The 20,829-nt window shown below is 36.7% G+C and overlaps 1 protein-coding gene across 1 annotated transcript; it reads left to right on the forward strand.

Moving 5' to 3' along the window:
• On the forward strand, positions 1-9,721 carry LOC137400133 (mitochondrial ribonuclease P catalytic subunit-like). The gene is made up of 8 exons (XM_068086450.1): positions 1-523; positions 1,157-1,268; positions 1,671-1,900; positions 4,228-4,275; positions 5,129-5,229; positions 5,616-5,773; positions 6,518-6,645; positions 9,031-9,721. Exons 1-8 carry the CDS (start codon positions 99-101, stop codon positions 9,422-9,424), a joined length of 1,596 nt encoding a protein of 531 aa, XP_067942551.1. The 5' UTR covers positions 1-98; the 3' UTR covers positions 9,425-9,721.
• Positions 9,722-20,829: the final 11,108 nt, after the last annotated feature.

Below are 20,829 nucleotides of genomic sequence, written 5' to 3' on the forward strand. Positions count from 1 at the left end.
TCTTTTGGAACCCATCTGACATTTACAAAACTCGAGATCTACGACGTAATTTAAGATTTCATCAACCAGCGGACCATCCCAAAGTACTTATCAGACAAATGGAAAAAACATTCATTGATCAGCTTTTGGCGCTTTATGAAAGCGCAATTATAATAACTTCTGACCAACTGGTACACATCTTTGAGCACGCGATCAAACATTATGAATCGGAAGAACTCTCACCTCAGCTCATCGTCGACATGTTGTCGTTTTTTCTTGCTCAATATGACAATAATTGGATTAGACAGGGCGTCATACCACTTTTGCCTACTGCGGCAAAAAGAATGGGGTTTCATTCTCAGCGAGTGCTTTGTTCTTGTATTGTGGCCTACTACAGCCAGGAAAAGTTTGGGGAAAAGATTGACAAGTTTGTAACAAGAGCATATTTGGACTATGTTCATGATTCTGAACATAGAAACGTATCGCTCTACCAGGTGACAGGTCTGCATTCTCTAATGCTAGAGGTGGTTACTAGGAGCTCAAGGTCAGCCTTGAAACTTATTACTTCTAAAACATGTTCAACCAACTATAGAATTAGGCAACTATAGAATTAGGCGATGTCTCTGAATCTAATGGTTTTCTAGCAAGTTGTTGCAGTTAGTTAACAGTTTCTGTAATGCAGTTTGTTGTTTGAATAAGTGCATTTACTATGTTGTTGAGTGCTAGTACCCTGGCAATCTGGCGCGCTAGTGAGATCGTTATGCATTGTGATAAAGCACATAGAATAAGTGGGTGAACAGTTATTCCAAAAAGCTGCAGGGTGGTTGGTTGACCCAAGAGTTAGTGTGTCGGGATGCCTAGACAAATGTTGTGAGTTCACATTTTTTTCTCAAATAAAATGCAATATTTTTTTCAAAACTTCAACTGTGATGCCGAACTGACGAACAGGGCTTTTGTTATAGCAAACATTCAGCAATTGATGCAATTTTAGGTTGTTTTTTGGTGCTTTTCAAAAACTTAGTTTTTCAGTCTGACACTATTGATATGGAAAAAGATGTTTTCTTTTTTATTTTAAAAGGCAGTTTTTTATTTTTCGTACCGAATTAAGTTTTACAGCGCTGTTGTAGTGTACCTTGCATGAGCTACCACTTTTTATGGTTGCTGATAATGTTGGTAGATGGAAAGACCTTGTTGTAAAAACTCTGGATTACCAGAAAGCGAATCCTAAGATGGTAACTCTTTTGGTCAAAAGAGCTCTCAGTGATGGAGACTTTGACTTGGCATTTGAGGTTGGTAGAAGGTAGCTTTATCTCAAGTGTAGAAGATAGCTTTATCTCAAGTGTAGAAGGTAGCTTTATCTCAAGTGTAGAATATAGCTTTATTTCAAGTGTAGAAGATAGCTTTATCTCAAATGTAGAAGGTAGCTTTATCTCAAGTGTAGAAGATAGCTTTATCTCAAGTGTAGAAGGTAGCTTTATCTCAAGTGTAGAAGATAACTTTATCTCAAGTGTAGAAGGTAGCTTTATCTCAAGTGTAGAAGATAGCTTTATCTCGGGTTTCTTATCACTTGACTCAAGTTTATATTCCAAAGCACTATATCTTTTATTGTTTTCACATTATCAATTATTACAGTAATATCTATTTCTCACATTTTTATAATTTGGTTTTTTCTGAGTATTTTCTTTTTACAGTTGTTTGAAGGTAGCAAAGAAAATATTAAATCTTCGTATTATGTGAAAGGACTACATTCGGAACCTTATAATGATGCCCTAAAACAAATGTTGTCCCATCTGCCATTGTCCCAAGTTCCACGCATCTTGTCAGTACTGCGTGACCTTGAGCTTGAAATTAGTCCTGAATCTGCCCAGTTACTGCTTGAAAAGTGGTCTGAATTGCGGAAGGTTGCCATAACAAAAGAAAGGTTTGTGCATTTCACTGGACAGTGAAGTTGACTTTTATTACTAGACGTCATTTGTTGTCACAGTTGCCTTTGCTTAGAAAACAGGTGAACAAGGATTTAGCCTTTCTAAAACAAGAAATGGCCGAGATTGCAGCTTATTAGATTACATAACCTTTAAATAGACAGCCTGTATAATTTTTTTATGTTCATGTCTGATATGTTTTTACATTTCATTTTTGCTTATGTTGTCCAGCCCTCTTTCATCAGTTTCAGGCTCACTTTTTTGCATTGTTTTCACTTTCTTCCCCACGATAACTACAAGACAGTTTTGTGGATTTTATAACAAATTGATTCACAGATGTTTTTGCGTGTTTCTTTATACTTTGCTGGTGTAATTTTAAAACAAGCTTTGCTATTTTCTTTTCTATTGTTTCTACTGTTAGAGATCTGCGATTTTAAAACTAAAACAGCGGGTATAAAGCACAAATTAACTTTAGTTTGGCGAGACAAAACTCAACTATGTGAACGCGTATTAGGTTTGGAGGTAAAGCTGGTAATAGACATACACGGCATAGTTTGCCATAACTTAAGTTACGTGAAAGTTACACTACATTTAATTTATATATATATTTATTGTTATATTTGTTACTTTTTCTATTTTTGATTTCACTAGCGAAACAGCAACGGTTCGGGGAACTTTGACCATCTTATATTGATTGGATAACGCATTAGTTAAGTAATTGTAAATGAAGGCTTGTTTGACTATATAGTCTTTATGTTGCTGTTATTATCTTTACTAGAACCCTGGCATTCTGGGGTGTGGTGAGAGTTGTCAGGTATGCCAATAAAGCACCGAGAATGAGTTCATGCTCAATAATTCTTTAATGCAACAAGTGATTGATTGGCACAGTGGTTAGGATATTGGTCTATTAAACAAGTGATCACCAGTTCTAAACATGTGCAATGCAATCTTCTTACCCAACCTGCAACTGAGGCTTCAGACGGACACGGCTCTTGTTATAGTGAAGAATAGGTAAATGCTCAGCATTGTAGGAGTAATTAAATAATTACCCAATGAATTGAAGTAACCTAACTAATTGTCTAACTCTTTACTATAACAATAGCTGTGTTTGAAACCAGCTTAATAATTGTTACATTACGCGTAATGATCAACTGCGCTAGTAATAACTAATCAGAATTTTTCAAGTACTTCAAGCGCTTGTATATTTTAACCAATTTAAGGATTATGACCACAATTAATCCATTTTATTGCAAATATCTCGTGTGGCTTAATGGTTAAGTTTCTTGTCTCCAGCACTGGAGGTGTCAAGTTCAAATCTAGTGTAAAGCGCATTTGTTCCTAGAACCTTATCGCTATAACTGCACAGGTGAACAGACACTGAGATTAATATACATGTACTAGCGGAATGCCCGGCGTTGTATGGGTATTAAAAATCAGCTTATAAACAGCGACAGGTAATGTAGTGGTGTGCCACTTGCCATTAGCCAGGCACATTGTCATTGGCTAATTTGAGGAAGCTAGTATTTTGAGTACTTACTAATAAGACCTATGAGAGCAAGCTTAAATGACGTTGCGCGGAGCAGTATGTCTATTTTCACCCACATAGCGACATATATTGCCTCAGAATTCAATGCATCTTGCATAGCGTAGTTGGTAAGATATTTGCCTGGTGAAAGGAAGGGTCCGAGATCAAATCCAGCAGGAAATGGATATTTCATTCATAAATTTTAATAGCTATAGCTGGACAAACCAAAACACACACATACATACACACAAACTTTGAGATATATAGATATAGATTTGTTAGATCTACATAATCTTTTTGATAAATTTTTTAACCAAACAGAAAAGGAACTAATGTGATAGTTTAGAATCATATATTAGATCTGTCTTACTGGATTTCATCTGCAAGCTTGTGAAAGGATACATGTAGTCATTAACTCGTTAGCCTACCATTCGTTTCTTTCTATGCTTTACCTTTGTGTACAGATTGCTAGTTTCTGGTAATAAATTTAATAGATTTATCCCTCCCCTCTTTAGCGACATTTGCCTATTTAGGTAATGAATGATAGACTGAGTTCATCTAGTCTGTACAAAAATAACTTAGTGTACGAATTTTTGCTTCTATACTATTTAAATGGTGCAGGTCATTTCTTCAAATCTAATTGGCTAATCTTTGGAAACTGCTGATTTCTTCGTTTGTATGCTATGAGAGATATTACAATGTTGTGTTGATGGAAGGTTAGAGAGTTATGTTCCTTAGAATAAATGCAACAAGTTGTTCTGCTAGTCCCACCACTCATCCCACCCGTTTGTCTTTTTACAGGGACGATCAGTTGGCGCCAGAGGGTGTGACAACGCAGCTCGACCACAGGTCTGTGCATTTGTTTCTGTATTGATTTTGCTTTGAATTATGTTCATCTTGTTTTAGTGGATTGTGGTTCTCGCAGCTCCCTTTCGGTTGGTTGTGGGCTCTTGCTTGCTTCAGTTATAATGACTTGCCTAACAGCTACAACAATTTTTGACTAACACTATTCTTGTTTTACAAAATTCAGTTATATTTTTGTGTTCATTTTAGAATAGTTTGGTTATTAAGACTGAAGCCTGTGCTTCAGATAATTTGGGAGTTGTCTTCCCAACTAATCTTCTGCCTGAGTAAATTCAACTCAGTAGTTTCGCTTTGTTTTTCCATACTGCTGGTTTACGTAGGTTTAAGAAATTTTGGTTGTTTTTAGTTTAATACAATTTTAGTATAATTTGAAATACCGAGTGCTTCTAACTGTAAAATGGCTGCCAACAGAAAATTAGTTTCTAATGACATTCTGGTTGAAATACTTGGTAATGAACGATCAAAATAGACAAGGTTAGAAAACTTCTCCTCAGCTGCTTGAGTTTTACACTAAAACTTGGTCTTTCCGTTCATAACAAGTATACACACTCCATCAGACGTAGTGTACTGCAACCGTTACGCCTCTACGTAATTTCGGTAAAATATTGTGAAAAAAAACTATCCAGTCTATTTGGTTTCCGTTTCTTTCTACAAGCCTTGGGTTCTACAAGCCTACAGCTTCGATATGGTATACAGTTAAAAAACTATGCTGTTCTAAGTGTTTTCGGTCTATGGAAAGTTGTTAGTACGGTCTAGGATCGGTGAACCTGCATGTATATACAAGACTAGGCTTTAAAGTGTTAAGACTTACTATAGACGCTGTTGGTTTCTGCTTTAGTGGCCGCTGCTTGAATTGCTCTGGTCAGTTGGACACAGATCCGCCAACTTCTGAGGAACTATCTACTCTCAAGGCACTTTTTTATGACAAGGCTATTGTCGGTGAGAGACAAACTCGTTTTTTTGTTGAAGTTGGATTTCTTTTATTGTTTTTAAATGCATGATGGGGGAATTTCAAGCCTATCTTGGTAGTAGTTGACATCAGCATATTAGAATCAGCCTGGGTCTTTTCAGGTCCAAGGGTCAGCTCCCAGGTGAATATGATATTAGATTTCATGAAGGTATTGAACTTGACCGAATTAGAGCTTTTCGTCCGATTCTGGTTGTAACTTTTTTCCATACGGATGAAAAGTGCAAAAATAGTACCAAAAGTCACTTATCGCTGCTCTTGAAAATGTGAGGCAATGTCAACCTCTGACCTCTTCATGATGGTTGCTGACACAGCTGTCTTATCAAATCTTGTGACTTATAGTGTGTATCTGCTTTAGAGTCAGGCGTGTACAAGATTGGAGACCCTAAATCTTTAGCTATGTTCTTTGATTGGCTGGAGCGGCGAGAACCTTACGATTTAGTTATTGACGGTCTCAATACCTTCCACTGCCACTTCCGCAGCCATACCAGGATTGGAGGGAATGCAAGACGAAATGTTAGTGTTATTATTTTAGCTGTCATTAAACTGTCCCTGGAAGACTTTGTTAGTTGTATGAAATGGTGCAAATGGCATACTAGCCAATAGGATTATCTCCAGTATCTGATCTTTATGTTGCTAATCAAGTCTAGTTGGCAATGCGTCTGAAGGCCATGCAAAGGTGAAATCACCTTTGGCTGTTCTCGTTTGTGAACAATAAATATGGAGACCTTTCAAACAATTAATTTGTACTTAGATGAAGCCATTAGCTTAGAGACCAATAACAGATCAGTTGATATGTGATTAGTTGATGCCATTAGTTCTGTGACCAATAACAGGTCAGTTGATATGTGATTAGTTGAAACCATTAGTTCTGTGACCAATAACAAGTCAGAAGATATGTGATTAGTTGAAACCATTAGTTCTGTGACCAATAACAAGTCAGTAGATATGTGATTAGTTGAAGCCATTAGTTAAGTGAAAAATAACAAGTCAGTCGATATGTGATTAGTTGAAACCATTAGTTTAGTGACCAATAACAGATCAGTTGATATGTGATTAGTTGAACCCATTAGTTTAGTGACCCATAACAGATCACTTGATCTGTTACACAGCAAATCCTTACTAACACTTTAACAAAAATCTGGTGGTTGAGCTAATTTTCACCAATTGAACTGATCATGTGTTCAGATATTATTCGAGCATGGTATTGTCACTCATATCTCTGACACTGTGGTGCCAAGCAAGACGGGTTTGTTTCAGATGGCCCAACAAGTACTGGATGTCACAAAGAGTGGCGCTCGTATCCTTGTAGTCATTAAGAGCCATGCCCAGAAGTGGATACCTGAGGAGCTCCTTGACAAGGTTGACATCTACTATATCAAGAATGAGTGAGTACACAACTTCCAATTTTGTTAGTTCATCCACTCAATCTTTTCCATTGAGTGTATAAGTGTTTGGCCTCTAGATAGATAGCTAATCCATTCAGTCTTCTGAGCTACATACTGATGTTTCAGTTTGGTAGTTGTTACCTCTATGCTTGAGCTCAGCGTCGTAAACAGATAAAAAAGTAATCGTTTCGTGAATCTGTTTGAGATTTTAACATATTTTATTATAATATATATTATTTTTTTGTTATTTTCAAGTTTTTGTGGAGTTTTATTGGCTGAATCATGAGGACTTGCTTTAATGGGGGACAACTTCTAAAGTGTTATTTTACAAGTTTTTCCATAATCATATGCACTAGCCATTTATTTAGCACTTTTGATGCACCAGTTTGCAAGTGTAGTTGCTAGTAAAATACTAAAATATAATGCATTTTCAATGGTTTCATTGTATTTATTTTCCCAGACCATTTTATATATGCTTCTATGGCAGCTTTCGTAAAACTAGCAAAGCTTATAGCTGTTGAGGACACAATCAATGACATTTATGACACTCACAAAAACTGAAATCCTTTCACATTTTGCTGATCTAGAAGTATGAAAATATTTTCTTTTTCAACTGGCCAAATAACTTAATTTTTCAACTGGCCATCCACTTTACATATATTTATTATCACTTGGTCAACCGCAAACTTTATACTTGGTTGAGCTTAGAAGACAGGCGAACGGGGACAATTCCAAAATAAGCTTTTAAAAGATCAAAATCTTGTTTAAAAATTTTTAAATTCTTACATCCTGTAATATTATTTTATATATAAAATAATAACAAAGGATTTATATATAGTTTAATATATATATAATTTAGCTGTACCAGGTTATGAGTAAGGGTATGTGTCTACGGGTGCGATAGGACTAGACACAATTCTTGGAGGTGGAATGGGTTATTTTATTATATGTGCCCGTACTTGGTATGCACCACGAAAGCTAAAATAAATGTCACAATGTTATGAGTGAAACTCGTAAAAATCGGCAAAAATTTGTGAATGCGATAAGAAATATGTTTATAAAAAAAGATTAGTCTTGCCCTCTTGCCCTTTATTGGTCTGGTACTGCTAGGATTATGTTAGCTTATAAATACTGTATGAGCTGTCTCACTTTAGTGACACTTAACTAATAAAGAAAACAGATTTTTAAGAAAATTTTAATACAAATAATTCAAGTTGGTTTGAAAAGAGAATAAAATCAGAAATTGCATGATATATTAAATAGTAAATACCTTGTACTTAAGAATGGAGTAGTATAGTTGTCTAATTTACGGTATATTTACACAACAAAAATACAGAGTCCGGTGTGATCGACTGATCTGCTCTAGATGAAAGCGTAGAAAAACCTAAGTCGTGCCGCATGACTCACCCATAAAACGGCAGTGAAATTATCAGCCGATACCGCACCGCCCTGTGACCGGACGCATCGCAACGGCGAAGGCGCACCCCAGCCAAATCATTTCATTGCACCACTCACACACACTAATATAGCATTGTTAGCTTCGTTAAGGCATCAATGTTGGCGTATTCGGTGTCACAAGGTTAATTTGTTTTTATTTATTAAATAAGTTAAATAGAAGGGTTAGATAAACAGTCCAATATATAAAGCTGTCCTTGACATATAATATGGGTAACGGTGCATCTTAGGTCGGTACAACGCGCATACAACGCATGCGCGTTGTGTAAAGTAAATACCTTGAATTTACAAGGTATTTATAACGCATGCGCATTGTAAACTATTAATATTATTAATAATATTAATGTGTAATAATAATAGTAGTAATAATATTATGTTATTATTCAATATTCTATTTATATTATAGTCTGGTAGTAAAACGGGTCTAAAACATTACACAAAGTATTCTATTTATTTTCTAATGACCGTTGTATGTGCGTTGTGATGATAGTGTATGCGCGTTGTATCCACAATGTTTGTGCGCTGCAAATGCCTTGTATATGCGTTGTATACGCGTTGTACTGACCTAAGATGCACCATTACCATAATATGTTTATATATTATATATATTAAATATTAATTTATATAGAATAATATTTTTAATATATATCCACTTTTAATATTATTACTTGTATCGATGCTTCAACTGCTGTGATGTTTGTATGAGAAATAATTGCTTTGCAACAAAATTAATTTTTACCGATATCAAAGTCGTAAAGCATTGGCAATAATGGCCGCTAGCATCATTGGAACTATCACTAGTAGAATGGCCAATACTGACTTAGGAAAAGTAGAATTGTACTAATTCTGTTACTCAGCCAGCACTCCTCTTTTCGTTGTGTCAACCCAACTACTTCTGTTGCTGTACTTGATATTCTCTGCTTTTTACAGTGAAATGGACGACGTGTTTACATTGTACGCAGCCCTCTACAGCGGAAGCCTCTGTCACCTTCTCTCTAGTGACGTCTTCTCCGAACATGTGCAAATCCTTTTCAAACAACCCGACAAGTCAATCGCTTATACATTCTTTCGCTGGCAACGGATGCGCACGATACTTCGTGCTTCTGACTATCTTGAACTAAGAGGAGTCGATAGATTCACCAACCTTGATAAAAACGGTAAAGAGGTGTCGTTTAGCAAGCCTTTAGAGACGAATATTAAACCTCAGTTGTGTCAGGGCCGGTGGCATGTGCCCGTAAGGAATGAGTTGTTGTCTGCTGGAAGACCGAGGTTTGGTTATACTCAGCAATGGCTTTGTCTTCCGTCTTTAGCTTCTAGTGTTTAGCTTTCCTCTTGAAATGCTGTAATTTCTGGAATAAGGTAATTGTTACATCGTCACCTTCGTGTTGTTGTAACAATATGTAGGATTTTGAGGCGGAAGTGTTTGTAAGCTCACCCTTTTGTTTCTTATATTAAGTACGCCTTATAATCAGTCATGTTGTATCGGCTCAAATCGACATTGTCCACTTACATGTCAACCAACGCAAATTATTTTGACTCCAGAAATATCTATTGATTTGAAACACCCGGAACATGAAAACTGTTTGGTTTCAGTTGCTTTATAGAAAATGTCACATTTATACAAGCTGTCTTATTATTTTTATTATTATTATTGATAATGATTTATCAGAAAATGAATTTACTTGTAGTTAATATTCAATATTCAATTGGTTTTCTTCTTTCACAGTGTCTCTCTCTCCCCCTCTCGCTCCCTCTCTCTCTCTTTCTCTCTCTCTTTCTCTCCCCCTCTCTCTCTCCTCTGCCCCTCTCTCTCCTTCCCCCCTCTCCATCCCTCTCACCCTCTTTCCCCCTCTCTCTCCCCCTCTCTCTCCCCCTTTCTCACTCTCCCTTTCTCCCCCTCTTTCCCTCTCTCTCCCCTCTCTCTCTATCTTTCTCTCTCCCCCTCTCTCTCCCTCTTTCTCTCTATTATTGTAAGCGATATTGCCTCTCTAAGTCTACAGTACCAGAAGTAAGTAGCCTCAATCAAACTGATATTTCATTTGGTTCAGTTGCTAAAATTAAGGTTAAGCTTCTGTATATGAAGTTAGTTGATACTGAGATGAATTCTCCTAGTAATAAATTATGTATAGCGTTAAATCAAATGTAATATACAAACTGTGTCTCTCACTAAGTCAATAAATCTAAAACCTAAATTATTAATGTCATAATCACCAAGTACACGGTTCTGTTGTAACTTTACCTTAGAAACACGCGAAGAGAGTAAGTCTCAGCAATGTCTTAGTTCTAAATTGGTGACAAAGCTATGCAGTATAACTTATGCTAATTTTAACTAGGTGAAGGTCAAACTTACTTAGCTTATATCTTTTCTATTATCTTGATAATTCATTTTAATACTGTTTTTAAATTTCAATTTTGCCTGTCCACTCGCTTTTACTGAGCCACCTCGTTTTACAAAACATTAAAAGTTGTATGTTGCAAATTATTTCCAGCATAGGATCATATATTTACTAAAATATTAGATGATCATAAACAAAGCTTTGACCGTATTTTCACATCATAAGGAAAGTTGTGATGGTTCATTTTAGGTTGTAGATTGAGAATACAGTTTTAGAGAATTATATCTATGTCAAGTGCTTTCTAGGCTATCTTTATTAAAGTATCTTTAGTTAGTGTAAAGAAATTTGAACTATCAGGTTTTCTTGAGTAAGAACTACATGTACTTATACATTATTGAGACTATACTTTTTGTGCTAGAGTTATCAGAACATAGGTTGGAAAACTCCTGCTCTGAGCTTTTATTTAATAATTGCCTGTGTATTTATGTCTAGACTACTGAATGCCCGGCATTGTACGGATAATGAAAAAGTTTTTGCACAAAAAATCAACATTTATTTATCATCCAACTGTTAGATGAAAAGTTTGTTTATTTCTATGTGTGCTGTAAGTTTAATTTTATGCTATGTATACATATATTATAGTATCTTTTGAGAAGTCGGGTGCGTATTTTTTTACAGTAAATTTGTTTTTTTAGTAAATTAGTTCAAAAGTCAAGCGTAGGTGTTTTTATCAAATCGCCATTCAAGATTGGCAGGTGTAGTAAGTATGTGCTCAATTATTCCATCATATTGCAAGTAGGCCGTGTGGCTTAGTGGTTAGCTGACCTGTCTGGAGAACTGAAGGTTTGGAGTTCAAATCTAGTGCTAAGTGTTTTTTTCAACTTGAATACTAAAACTAGACACATGAATGACAAATGACAAACAACCAACAGACAAACATTGAGTTTTATATATATAAATGAAGTCATTAGGCAGGCCTTATGGCATGAGCTCTAGAGGTAAACAGTAATTAACCAATAGAGTAAAGAATGTTTTACTTGGACAATAAACTTTGAAAAGTGGTGATAATGACTAACCAAAAATTCAACCAAGTGTATAGGTCAAACACAAATTTGTTGTGCATAAAAATGTATGTAAAATTTTCTGTGATTATTGTTATTGAACCTTCCTGTATTTTGGAATCAGGTTTCAGTTTCCTAACTTTGAGCTGATCATTGTTTTTGTTCCCTGTCTATAGCTTTTCTGTGCTTGTTTGCGTTAATCTGTCGAGCCAGGCCTGCGAGGATGTCAAGACGTGCTTACAACTCGCGATGAAATGTATCCTTGTGTATTACTGTCTGCTCGGCACAAAAATTTTTTTGATGTTTTTTGAGCAAACTTAAATAGATATACGTTTAGAAAGCTTGTCAGCAGAGTATATATATATATATATACCAAATTGAAACTTATTTCCTCATTCATTTTATACCCTACAGGATGAATTTATTCGCGGAGTTATATTTCGCGAAAATTGTCTTTTCATGCATATTCGCGGATGAATTTATTCGCGGCTGAAAACTGCCGCTTTCTAGGAAAAGTTAACTCTATTGCGGCTAGTAATAGTTATTACTACGCATGCGCACACCGCGTGTTCCGGTTTATATTTAGCTTACAACTGCGAGGCGATCGTGCTATTCCACGGTAAACAATTTTTGCTGCGTCCAGAGGTTTTCACGAATATTCATCGCTTTGGAGGCCTTTGATAAGCCAACAACTTGCGGTAAGTAATGAGTTTTTACATTTACTAAATTAGTTGAATTTTACTTTGGTTCTTCGGTTAAACGCAATACTACCGTTTTTTTTTCTCCATCCCTACTGCTTCATTATTTGTTTTAGTGTGAGGGAGAGATTTTTCATCATACACCGAAGAACAATGATTGCAAGGGTGGTAGATGTCATTCTTAGAAGATCACCAATCATTCAGGGAGGTCTGGAAATTGAGGTTGAAGTGACCGCAGCTACTTACGAGAAGAATATATCTGTTTTTAAAAAAGGAACAAAAACGCCTTTACGAGCACAAATCTTTGGCCAACCGGCAGAACTTTGCAATAGTAAACCACGAGGAGAGTTCTGATGATAACTTCCTTACCAGCCATGTAGTAGCGAGAGAATCGCCTTCAACACCTACCCAAGACCGTGACAGCGACAGATCTGCTATTAGTAAAATAACTAGTCAGAAAGCACCATTACACGCTAGTATTCACATATCAAGAGTGCCGGTTTAATTTTATTGCCAGACAACCGCCATATGGACTAAACTGTTTATATTTACTCCATTCATCGTTTGTAAAATTTTATTTGTATTTGAAATATTTTATTTGTACACTCAAGTTTGTAATAAATTATAATATATCTATATATGAAATAAAATATATAATTTAATCATGTTTGCTACAGCGATATCAAGGAGTTGTTGTCGATGAAGGGGTCTAGGTTGACTGGTTGCCTCTCTGCCAATATTCCTGCCTTGATGAATATTACTACTTGTCTCTAGTTTTCGTAATCGGAGTAGGTTGTTTCATTCTCAATCTGCAGTAAACACAAAAAAGAAAAAATATTAACGAGTGTTGAGGAAGTACAAAAACAATAGCTGAAGTATTTGATGAAAGCGATCAGTTTTTAAACAAAAGAATTAACTAATGCAGTTGATTATGGAAAAACGTATCTGCACTGCAAATCAAATACATACCATAATGTCCAGATCATGATCGTCCTTGACTTCGGTATTAGAGATTGATGAAGTTGATTCTAATGTAGAAAGACTAGGAGAGCTCTTTTGCTATGCTGAAGCCATGCCGAATAGCTTATAAAAACTGAATAATTTTGTAAAGTTTGACGCAATGGCAATAAAGCTCAAAGCCTGGCGATGATTTTAAAGAAGTTTTGGAACTCGGCTACGTTTAGCACTTCTGCCTCGCGGCTATTTTCGCGATGACGCCATTCTGCATATCTTGTGACAACCTTGAATAATTTTGTAAATAAATGTGATGCATTGCCAATAGTGCTAGCTCAAAGAACAGGCAATGATTTTAAAAATGTTTTGGAACTCAATTACGTTTAGTATTTACATTAAAAACTAGGCTAGTGACTAGTTTTTAATTTGATGCAGTTGTTATTCTCTCTTGTGATTAAAAATAGAACTAATTATTCACTGAATTTAATAATTCGCGGCATTGACTGTTCGCGAAATCGCGAATTTTTATGACCAACGAATATTTTCATCCTGTAGGGTAATTGCTTTAGCACAAGAGCAGACAACTCTTCATATCTCACAGTAGTGTCTGATAGTTGTTCTCGAGACACACACAGATATACAGTATGTATACTGTCTATATTTATATATACTGTAATATATATATATTGCATATACACTATATTGTATATACATGTGTATATATATATACTGATGCAGAAGAAGGTTGCAGTTCACTAGAAGAGAGTGCTCAATATTAAAATAGAGCATTTATATAAAATATATTAAGAACTAAAAACTTTTAAAACTGTTTAAAGGTGGACTTGCAACAAAATTCTCATTACAGTTATTTGGCATCAAAAGATTCACCATGTCTTACTCTGTTGTGTTGTAGGTGCCAAATATGTGGAAATGTGATTACAAGCTCTTAAAAACTCAAAAACGAAAAGCCGCCGTAGATTGGAATCTCTTTATTTCTCTGACGTAGTCATGATAGTTTGGTTATTGTCTTGTCACGTGATGTTCTCACGTGAATTTAAAGGTCAATAAAAATCTCAATATAAACTTATCGTAGCACTAGTTTATGACAAAAACTTCGGGTTTTACCGAAGACCCCGTATCAAATATAGATGCTCGCTACTTTACAGTTTTGTTTCAGCTTGAACTAATTGTCAAGTCGTAATCTGATCATGTGACACAATACTTTGAAAATAATTTTTGCAGCACTTTTCGATTATCACAGGTGACCAACAGGCTCGTCATGATTATCAGACAATGATATGCACTCCTTCGAGCTAAGGTTAAAAAGTTTAACGAATTTTTACGGTAAGTTATAAGATATCAGCGCTAAAAGTGACAGCATTACAATGACGATAAAATAGACGCGTAAGAACAATAGACATGGTTTTATTGAATGCGTGAAGTATATTTGTGAAAATATTTCGACGAATAAGGTTGCATGAAAGTGTAAACAGAAACCATCTACCACAACTACGTCACATTTGAGCCGTTTTGGAAAGAGAATCCAAACTACGGCGGTCTTGTGTGGCTGCGATTAACTGTTCGTTTTTGAGCTTTTAAGAGCTTGTAATCACATTTCCACATATTTGGCACCTACAACACAACAGAGTAAGACATGGTAATCTTTTGATACCAAATAACTGTAATGTGAATTTTGTTGCAAGTCAACCTTTAAACGTTTAAAAGACCCTTCTATATAGTGATCATGAAGCATGGGGGAAATCAGGACATGCAGACTGCTTCGATGTGGCTATGGGTTCCTATGATGGAGCAGAAATATGTGAACTGGTTGGCTGCTTTATGCTACATCAGATAACCAGATCACAAAAAAGACGTTTGGATTATACCGAGATGATGGACTTGGCGTAGTGAGAGCAACTCCTAAACAAACTGAGAAGCTCAAGAAAAATCTGTGCAAATTATTCCGTCGATATGGGCTGAAAATAGCTGTAGACGCAAATAAAAGCACCATTGACTTTTTGGATATATCCTTAGATCTACAGAATGAATTATATAGACCCTTCAGCAAGCCCAATAATATGCCTAGATACGTGCACACAAGATCTAACCACTCACCCTCCATCTTCAAAAACATTCCAGCATCAGTCAACTTGCGCCTCTCCACAATATCATCCAATCAAGATATATTTAGACAAAATACGAAAGAACACCAAGAAGCCTTTAATAGCAGTGGTTACCATCATAAATTGACATTTAGTGAGAATGCAACAGCACATAACACCCAAACCAAACGCAGGAGAAATATACTTTGGTATAACCCCCCTTTCTCTAAAAATGTTGCCACCAACATAGGAAAGCTTCTCTTCAGAGCTCTGACTGAAGAATTTCCCAAAGATCACAAGCTTTATTTGATATTTCATAGAAACAATGTAAAACTTAGCTATAGCTGCATGAAGAATATTGGACAGATTATTGCGAATAACAACGAAGCGCAGCTATCAATCGAAAAGCCAACAGCAACATGCAACTGTCGAGACAAAGATACATGTCCACTGCCAAATGCATGCACGTCCAGTTCTGTCATCTATCAGGCTACAGTTATGACCAATGAACCTGATGCTGCCAAACAAACATATGTTGGCCTAACAGAGGGCCCATTCAAGAAAAGATACTACAACCATCGTAGCAGCTTCAACAATCCATCAAAACGAACATCAACAGAGCTAAGTAGTTATATATGGCAGCTTAAAGATTGGTCCATCCAGTACGACATCAAGTCGAGAGTATTGAAGAAAGCGAGTAGTTACAATAAGACCAGTAAACGCTGTAATTTGTGCATTTGGGAGAAGTACTTCATTCTATACAAACCTGAGCTTGCAAGTTTAAACTCACGAAACGAGCTTGTGTCAAAGTGCAGGCATTCCAATAAGCACTTGATTTGCAATGCTGTGACATGAACAAATTAAATTGTTGTATTATATATACATGTAGCTGGCTTTAATCTTTAGGCTACTTTATGTGTTTTTGCATAGTCACATGAGCTTCAGATCAGTTTAGTTTTACCTGATGAACGGTAACAACCATGAAATTTTAAGTAGTAAACAGTTTTAAAAGTTTTCAGTTCTTAATATATTATATATATATATAACTTTATTGGCAATAATTTCATTTCAGACAAATGTTTTCCAAATTATGTGAAACAACAGTCATAATTTAACAGAAAAAAGGGCAGCAGTTAGTCAGTCCAAACCAATGAATGGTTTTATGTATAATGTTTAAATACTTTTTCTGTTAAGAGTTCAAATATCAGGTGGAACATTGTTGAAGGAGCTGGTGATAATATTTTCAAAATAATTATTAGAGGTTGTATATAATTGGTTCATATCACGTAACCTGCAATGAGTAGACACCTGTAATTGTTACGTAAAAGCTACTTAGGTGTGTATTTGCCCAAATAAATAATTTGTACAATTATTATGTGAGCAGATGTATGGAATACTCTGAACATGTACCTGCAGTGATACTAAAAATACTCCAACAGATTTTGTCACGTGTCCGCTACAATCCGTAAGAACGCCATCTTGTTCATCTTCCTCGGTCTGCTAATTGCGTAAAGTTCCATTCCAGGATGTTCTAATCCTGTCAACGCTTGATTTAACTGCTGCCTCTGCTAAGATTTTTCTACAGTTATATCACAAAATATTAAGAAAGCGTGATGTTTCCAATGTTTTACTTTTATAATATAATATTTCAATAAGTAACAATAATATGAATACTGCGCACTAAATAAACAAAAATCATGTTGAAAGGACAGTGTTCTAAATAATAAGAAAGTTTTTGGCTGTAATTGTATTTGTAATAGGCGCATATTTGAGGTGCTTTCGAATTATCTACGCTTATGGCGACACGATGAGGGTACACCCAAGGCATTCACATTCCAATTGTGTACTTTTTGAATATTTTTTAAATAGTTGATCGTGTTTTGCTTTGGTCGAAGTGTGTGGCAGCCAAATCGATTATGGTCTGTTGGCAGCGAATAAACGCAAATGAGCTGATGTAGCATTTAACATATCGCTGAAAGTGGTAGGAGACAATGACTCCAAGTTTAAGGAGTCACCTAGCTCTAGATGACTGCTTATCTCATACTCTCATTCTTCGATAGATATCTTTAAAAGGCTGGTTAACACTATACCGCCGCAAGTCAGCGTTAATACCACAATACTTTGGTGATCGACAGTGATAACAACGCAACGTTCCACTTACAAAAACATCTGTGTTTACATCAGTGAATAGTCCATGGCATAGCGTTCTCATAATATAATGCTGTCGCGGAGACAATGAAATACTAGTCCAGCAGCAATTGTCATGAAAGGAATATCGATCAAGTGATTCGCGACATCCAATCACCATCGCTGAAGTGGTGAAAATTGCACAAGCTGTTGTGGATGCTCGGTAAACTATCGGGTAAAGTTTGAAAGCCACAATCTTTCCTGACGCTTGCCTCATGATGCCATCGGTTTACAGTACATATAGTCAGTGAATAATCGCCGAGAGAACAACTCCGACATAAAGTGATAGTGTTAACAGCCCTGAGGATATGGCGTGACAATGCGAAAACACTGTTTGTTGCTGTCACGTGATTCAGTGAAAATCACTGCATTTTCAGACAAGCTTTAGTCATGTGATTTGTAGCTAGAAGCTCCAGTTTCTAAAGCGGGCTGGTGCATGTTGACCTGCCAAGCTGCTTTTTTGACCTCTAATTAGTAAAGCTGACCAGGTGCAAGCGAGGATTATGTATTTAAATAGCATCTGGAAGTGAATTAGTGGTAATTGGATTAGTCTGCTTATAGGGAAATTCATTTGCACTCTGGTAGTTTGTGGCGTTCATCATAGTGACATACTTTGAGGTGCTTTTACACAGGGCAATTGTTGGAATTGTTTCCACCCTGACAAAGCCTGTTAGGGGTAAAATGATAAATGGTGGAAAAACGGTTTTGTTTCAGTCGCTGATACAAGATAGGTGAAATGCTGTATACTATGTATGTCTGTTTTGTTTTCTGTTTTTCGAATTGACCAATCATATCTCGCAATGTTAATAGCATCAAAAATGTGAGCAAATGGAATGTATATCAATATCTCATTGGCTAAAAAGGTGACCCATTTTGTATAGTCAGAGTATGAGTTGGTTTGTTGTTCAGCCTTTACAAAAACGTATTTTAAGGCATTTTTGTAAAGACTAAAAGCCATATCAATTCCAACTGCCACAGTGGAAACACAACTCCGACAGGTCATCCCGGTGTAAATGCACCTTCACTTTCATAATACTGGGTAAGTTATTCTGGTGCAAAACAACAGTTCCACTAAGAGCATAGTGCTGACCAATTAGAGCAACAAAGTTGTTTGTGACAACCAATCACTACACTGTCAAAAACAAGCCAATGTGTTTACCGTAAGTCCTTATGCTCAAGCCGCGTGGCCTGTCATTGGGCGCGGCTTCCGGTTCAACGTCATAGGCCGCGGCTAAAGCCAAGTTTTTAAAACTTATGTGGGGCTCAGGGCGGCTTCTCGATAAATGCGGTCTCTGCTCAGTTCCGCGCTATAACCATAGAATCGCAGTCATGATACACTTTTATGTACGGGGTTTTGGCGACCTACTCATTTATTTTCAAGGTCATGTTTATGGAATACTTTAGAATAAAAAAGAATTTATCACTCATGTTTAACTCACCACAGTCATAGGTAATTAACACCTTTTCATTCTTGACCGGCATCTTTCCATAAACGTGAAGCCCTCTAACAGTGCAATAAAAATCTAGCTGAGACATGGCAAACAAGTTATTGATGCAAGGGTTTAGGAATTTTAATTCGAACTTGGAAGTAAAAGAAAATTCTTTTCACGTGTACTGATGTAGCCTCGTTTCTTATTCAAGAGGATGGGGGTATAGCAAAACCCGTCTTAACACTCTCGCTTCCGAAGGGGGTCAAGGACGACAAAACCTCAGTCAATAGCCGTGGTCTGTGGGCATACGCGGCTTGTTGGAGGATTATTTTTTCTTTCGTGAGTCATCTGTTCTTGAGCACAAGCCGCGCGGCTTGAGCATGAGGACTTACGGTACTTTTAGTTGTGTATATATATAGATCTCAGTGTTTGTATGTTAAGCCTGGTTTCCATATGTCAGCGCAAGGCGCGCAACAAGGCGCACGACGTCATGCGTAGGCCAGCTGTGATGTGGAAACGTCAACGCATGACGATCGCGCGACGTGCGTACGCTGATCGCAAGGATCCAACAGAATGGATCCTTGCGATGGGTGCGCACGATGATGTATCCCACAATACACCGCTCGACCTTTTCAACCTATCTCACAATTCAAACGGAGGACTGTTTTCCGAAAAAATCGGTCTCCCATACGAAAGAGTAAGCCTGGTTTTCATATGACAGCGCAAGGTCGCAACGGAGGGCTGTTTTCCGAAGAAATATCGGTCTGTCCTACAACAAAGTAAGGAAATTACCCACCCTGTCCAATGCAAGCATGGCGCCTACGCGCGCTATGGAAACACTGCGTCGCAGCCCAAGAAATGCGCACGATCACTGGGCCGCGCACGATCATTGCCCTGTCATATGGAAACCAGGCTTTAGAGTTAGAGGACAGAAAAATCTGCTTCGCACTGGAATTTAACTCGAATCCTCCAGTTCTGCAGACAGACATGCTATTCATTACTCTGTGCATGCAACTGGCGATACTATGGAATAATTGTACATCATACTTATTACACTCGCTAATCTAATGCTGATTGGTTAAAATAGCACACTTCACGCTTAAGCTAGCACATTTGAAAATCATGATTGCATGAGAGATCATGACACAATCTTTTTTTCTAAGGCTGGCTTCAGAATTATTATTATTATAGTAAAAATTTAGGCTAGCTAGCTTAGAAGTTGCTTTTTTAATTCAAAAACTTTTTTATTACACGTGCAACGCTGGGCATTCAGTAATCAGTTCATATGTTGTATTTGAGCAATCATTTTTGAGTGCTTTCAAATTCCCGATATTGTAAAAATTTGGAATTTCCAAAACACCAGGCTAGTTAGTTCATTGTAAAATGTGTACCTATCGAATGCCAACTAGACGATGACTTGGTGTTTTGGTACATTAGTCAATTGTCAAAACACTATCATAAGTGTGAAGGGCTTTAGCTATTTCTCAGTTTGAATCTCTGTCAGGTAGGTAATACCTGAAGGGCTAAAACAATTTCTACAGCGATTCTATCAGAATGTTGATTCATTAAGATATAACAGAAGTCATGTAGCTAATAATCTATGGTCTAATCTTTCTAGACACCCCTATTAGGTGTCTAGAAAGGGATTTGTAGTAAGTTGTGAAATAAGATCACATTAAAATTTAGATTATTTTACTAGGTGTAGAGAATTTTGTATCATTTTTATAATTTACCGTTGCCAAAGGATGCAGTCATAGGCATTGCATGAGTGCAGTCACACACAGAATTTAATCATTCCAGGATTCACTACTTTGTACTAGCGTTAATCCTTGTCGGCAGTCCTTTCATTTTTAATCCGATAGTCCGCATGTGCGTAGATCTTCAACACGTGCTGCTACGCGGCTTTCACATCAACAATTCATGAAAGCATTCATTGAGAGTTATTGTCCTTAATGCATGCG

The sequence above is a fragment of the Watersipora subatra genome, chromosome 7 (assembly GCF_963576615.1).
Source record: "Watersipora subatra chromosome 7, tzWatSuba1.1, whole genome shotgun sequence".
Taxonomy (NCBI): Eukaryota; Metazoa; Bryozoa; class Gymnolaemata; order Cheilostomatida; family Watersiporidae; genus Watersipora; species Watersipora subatra.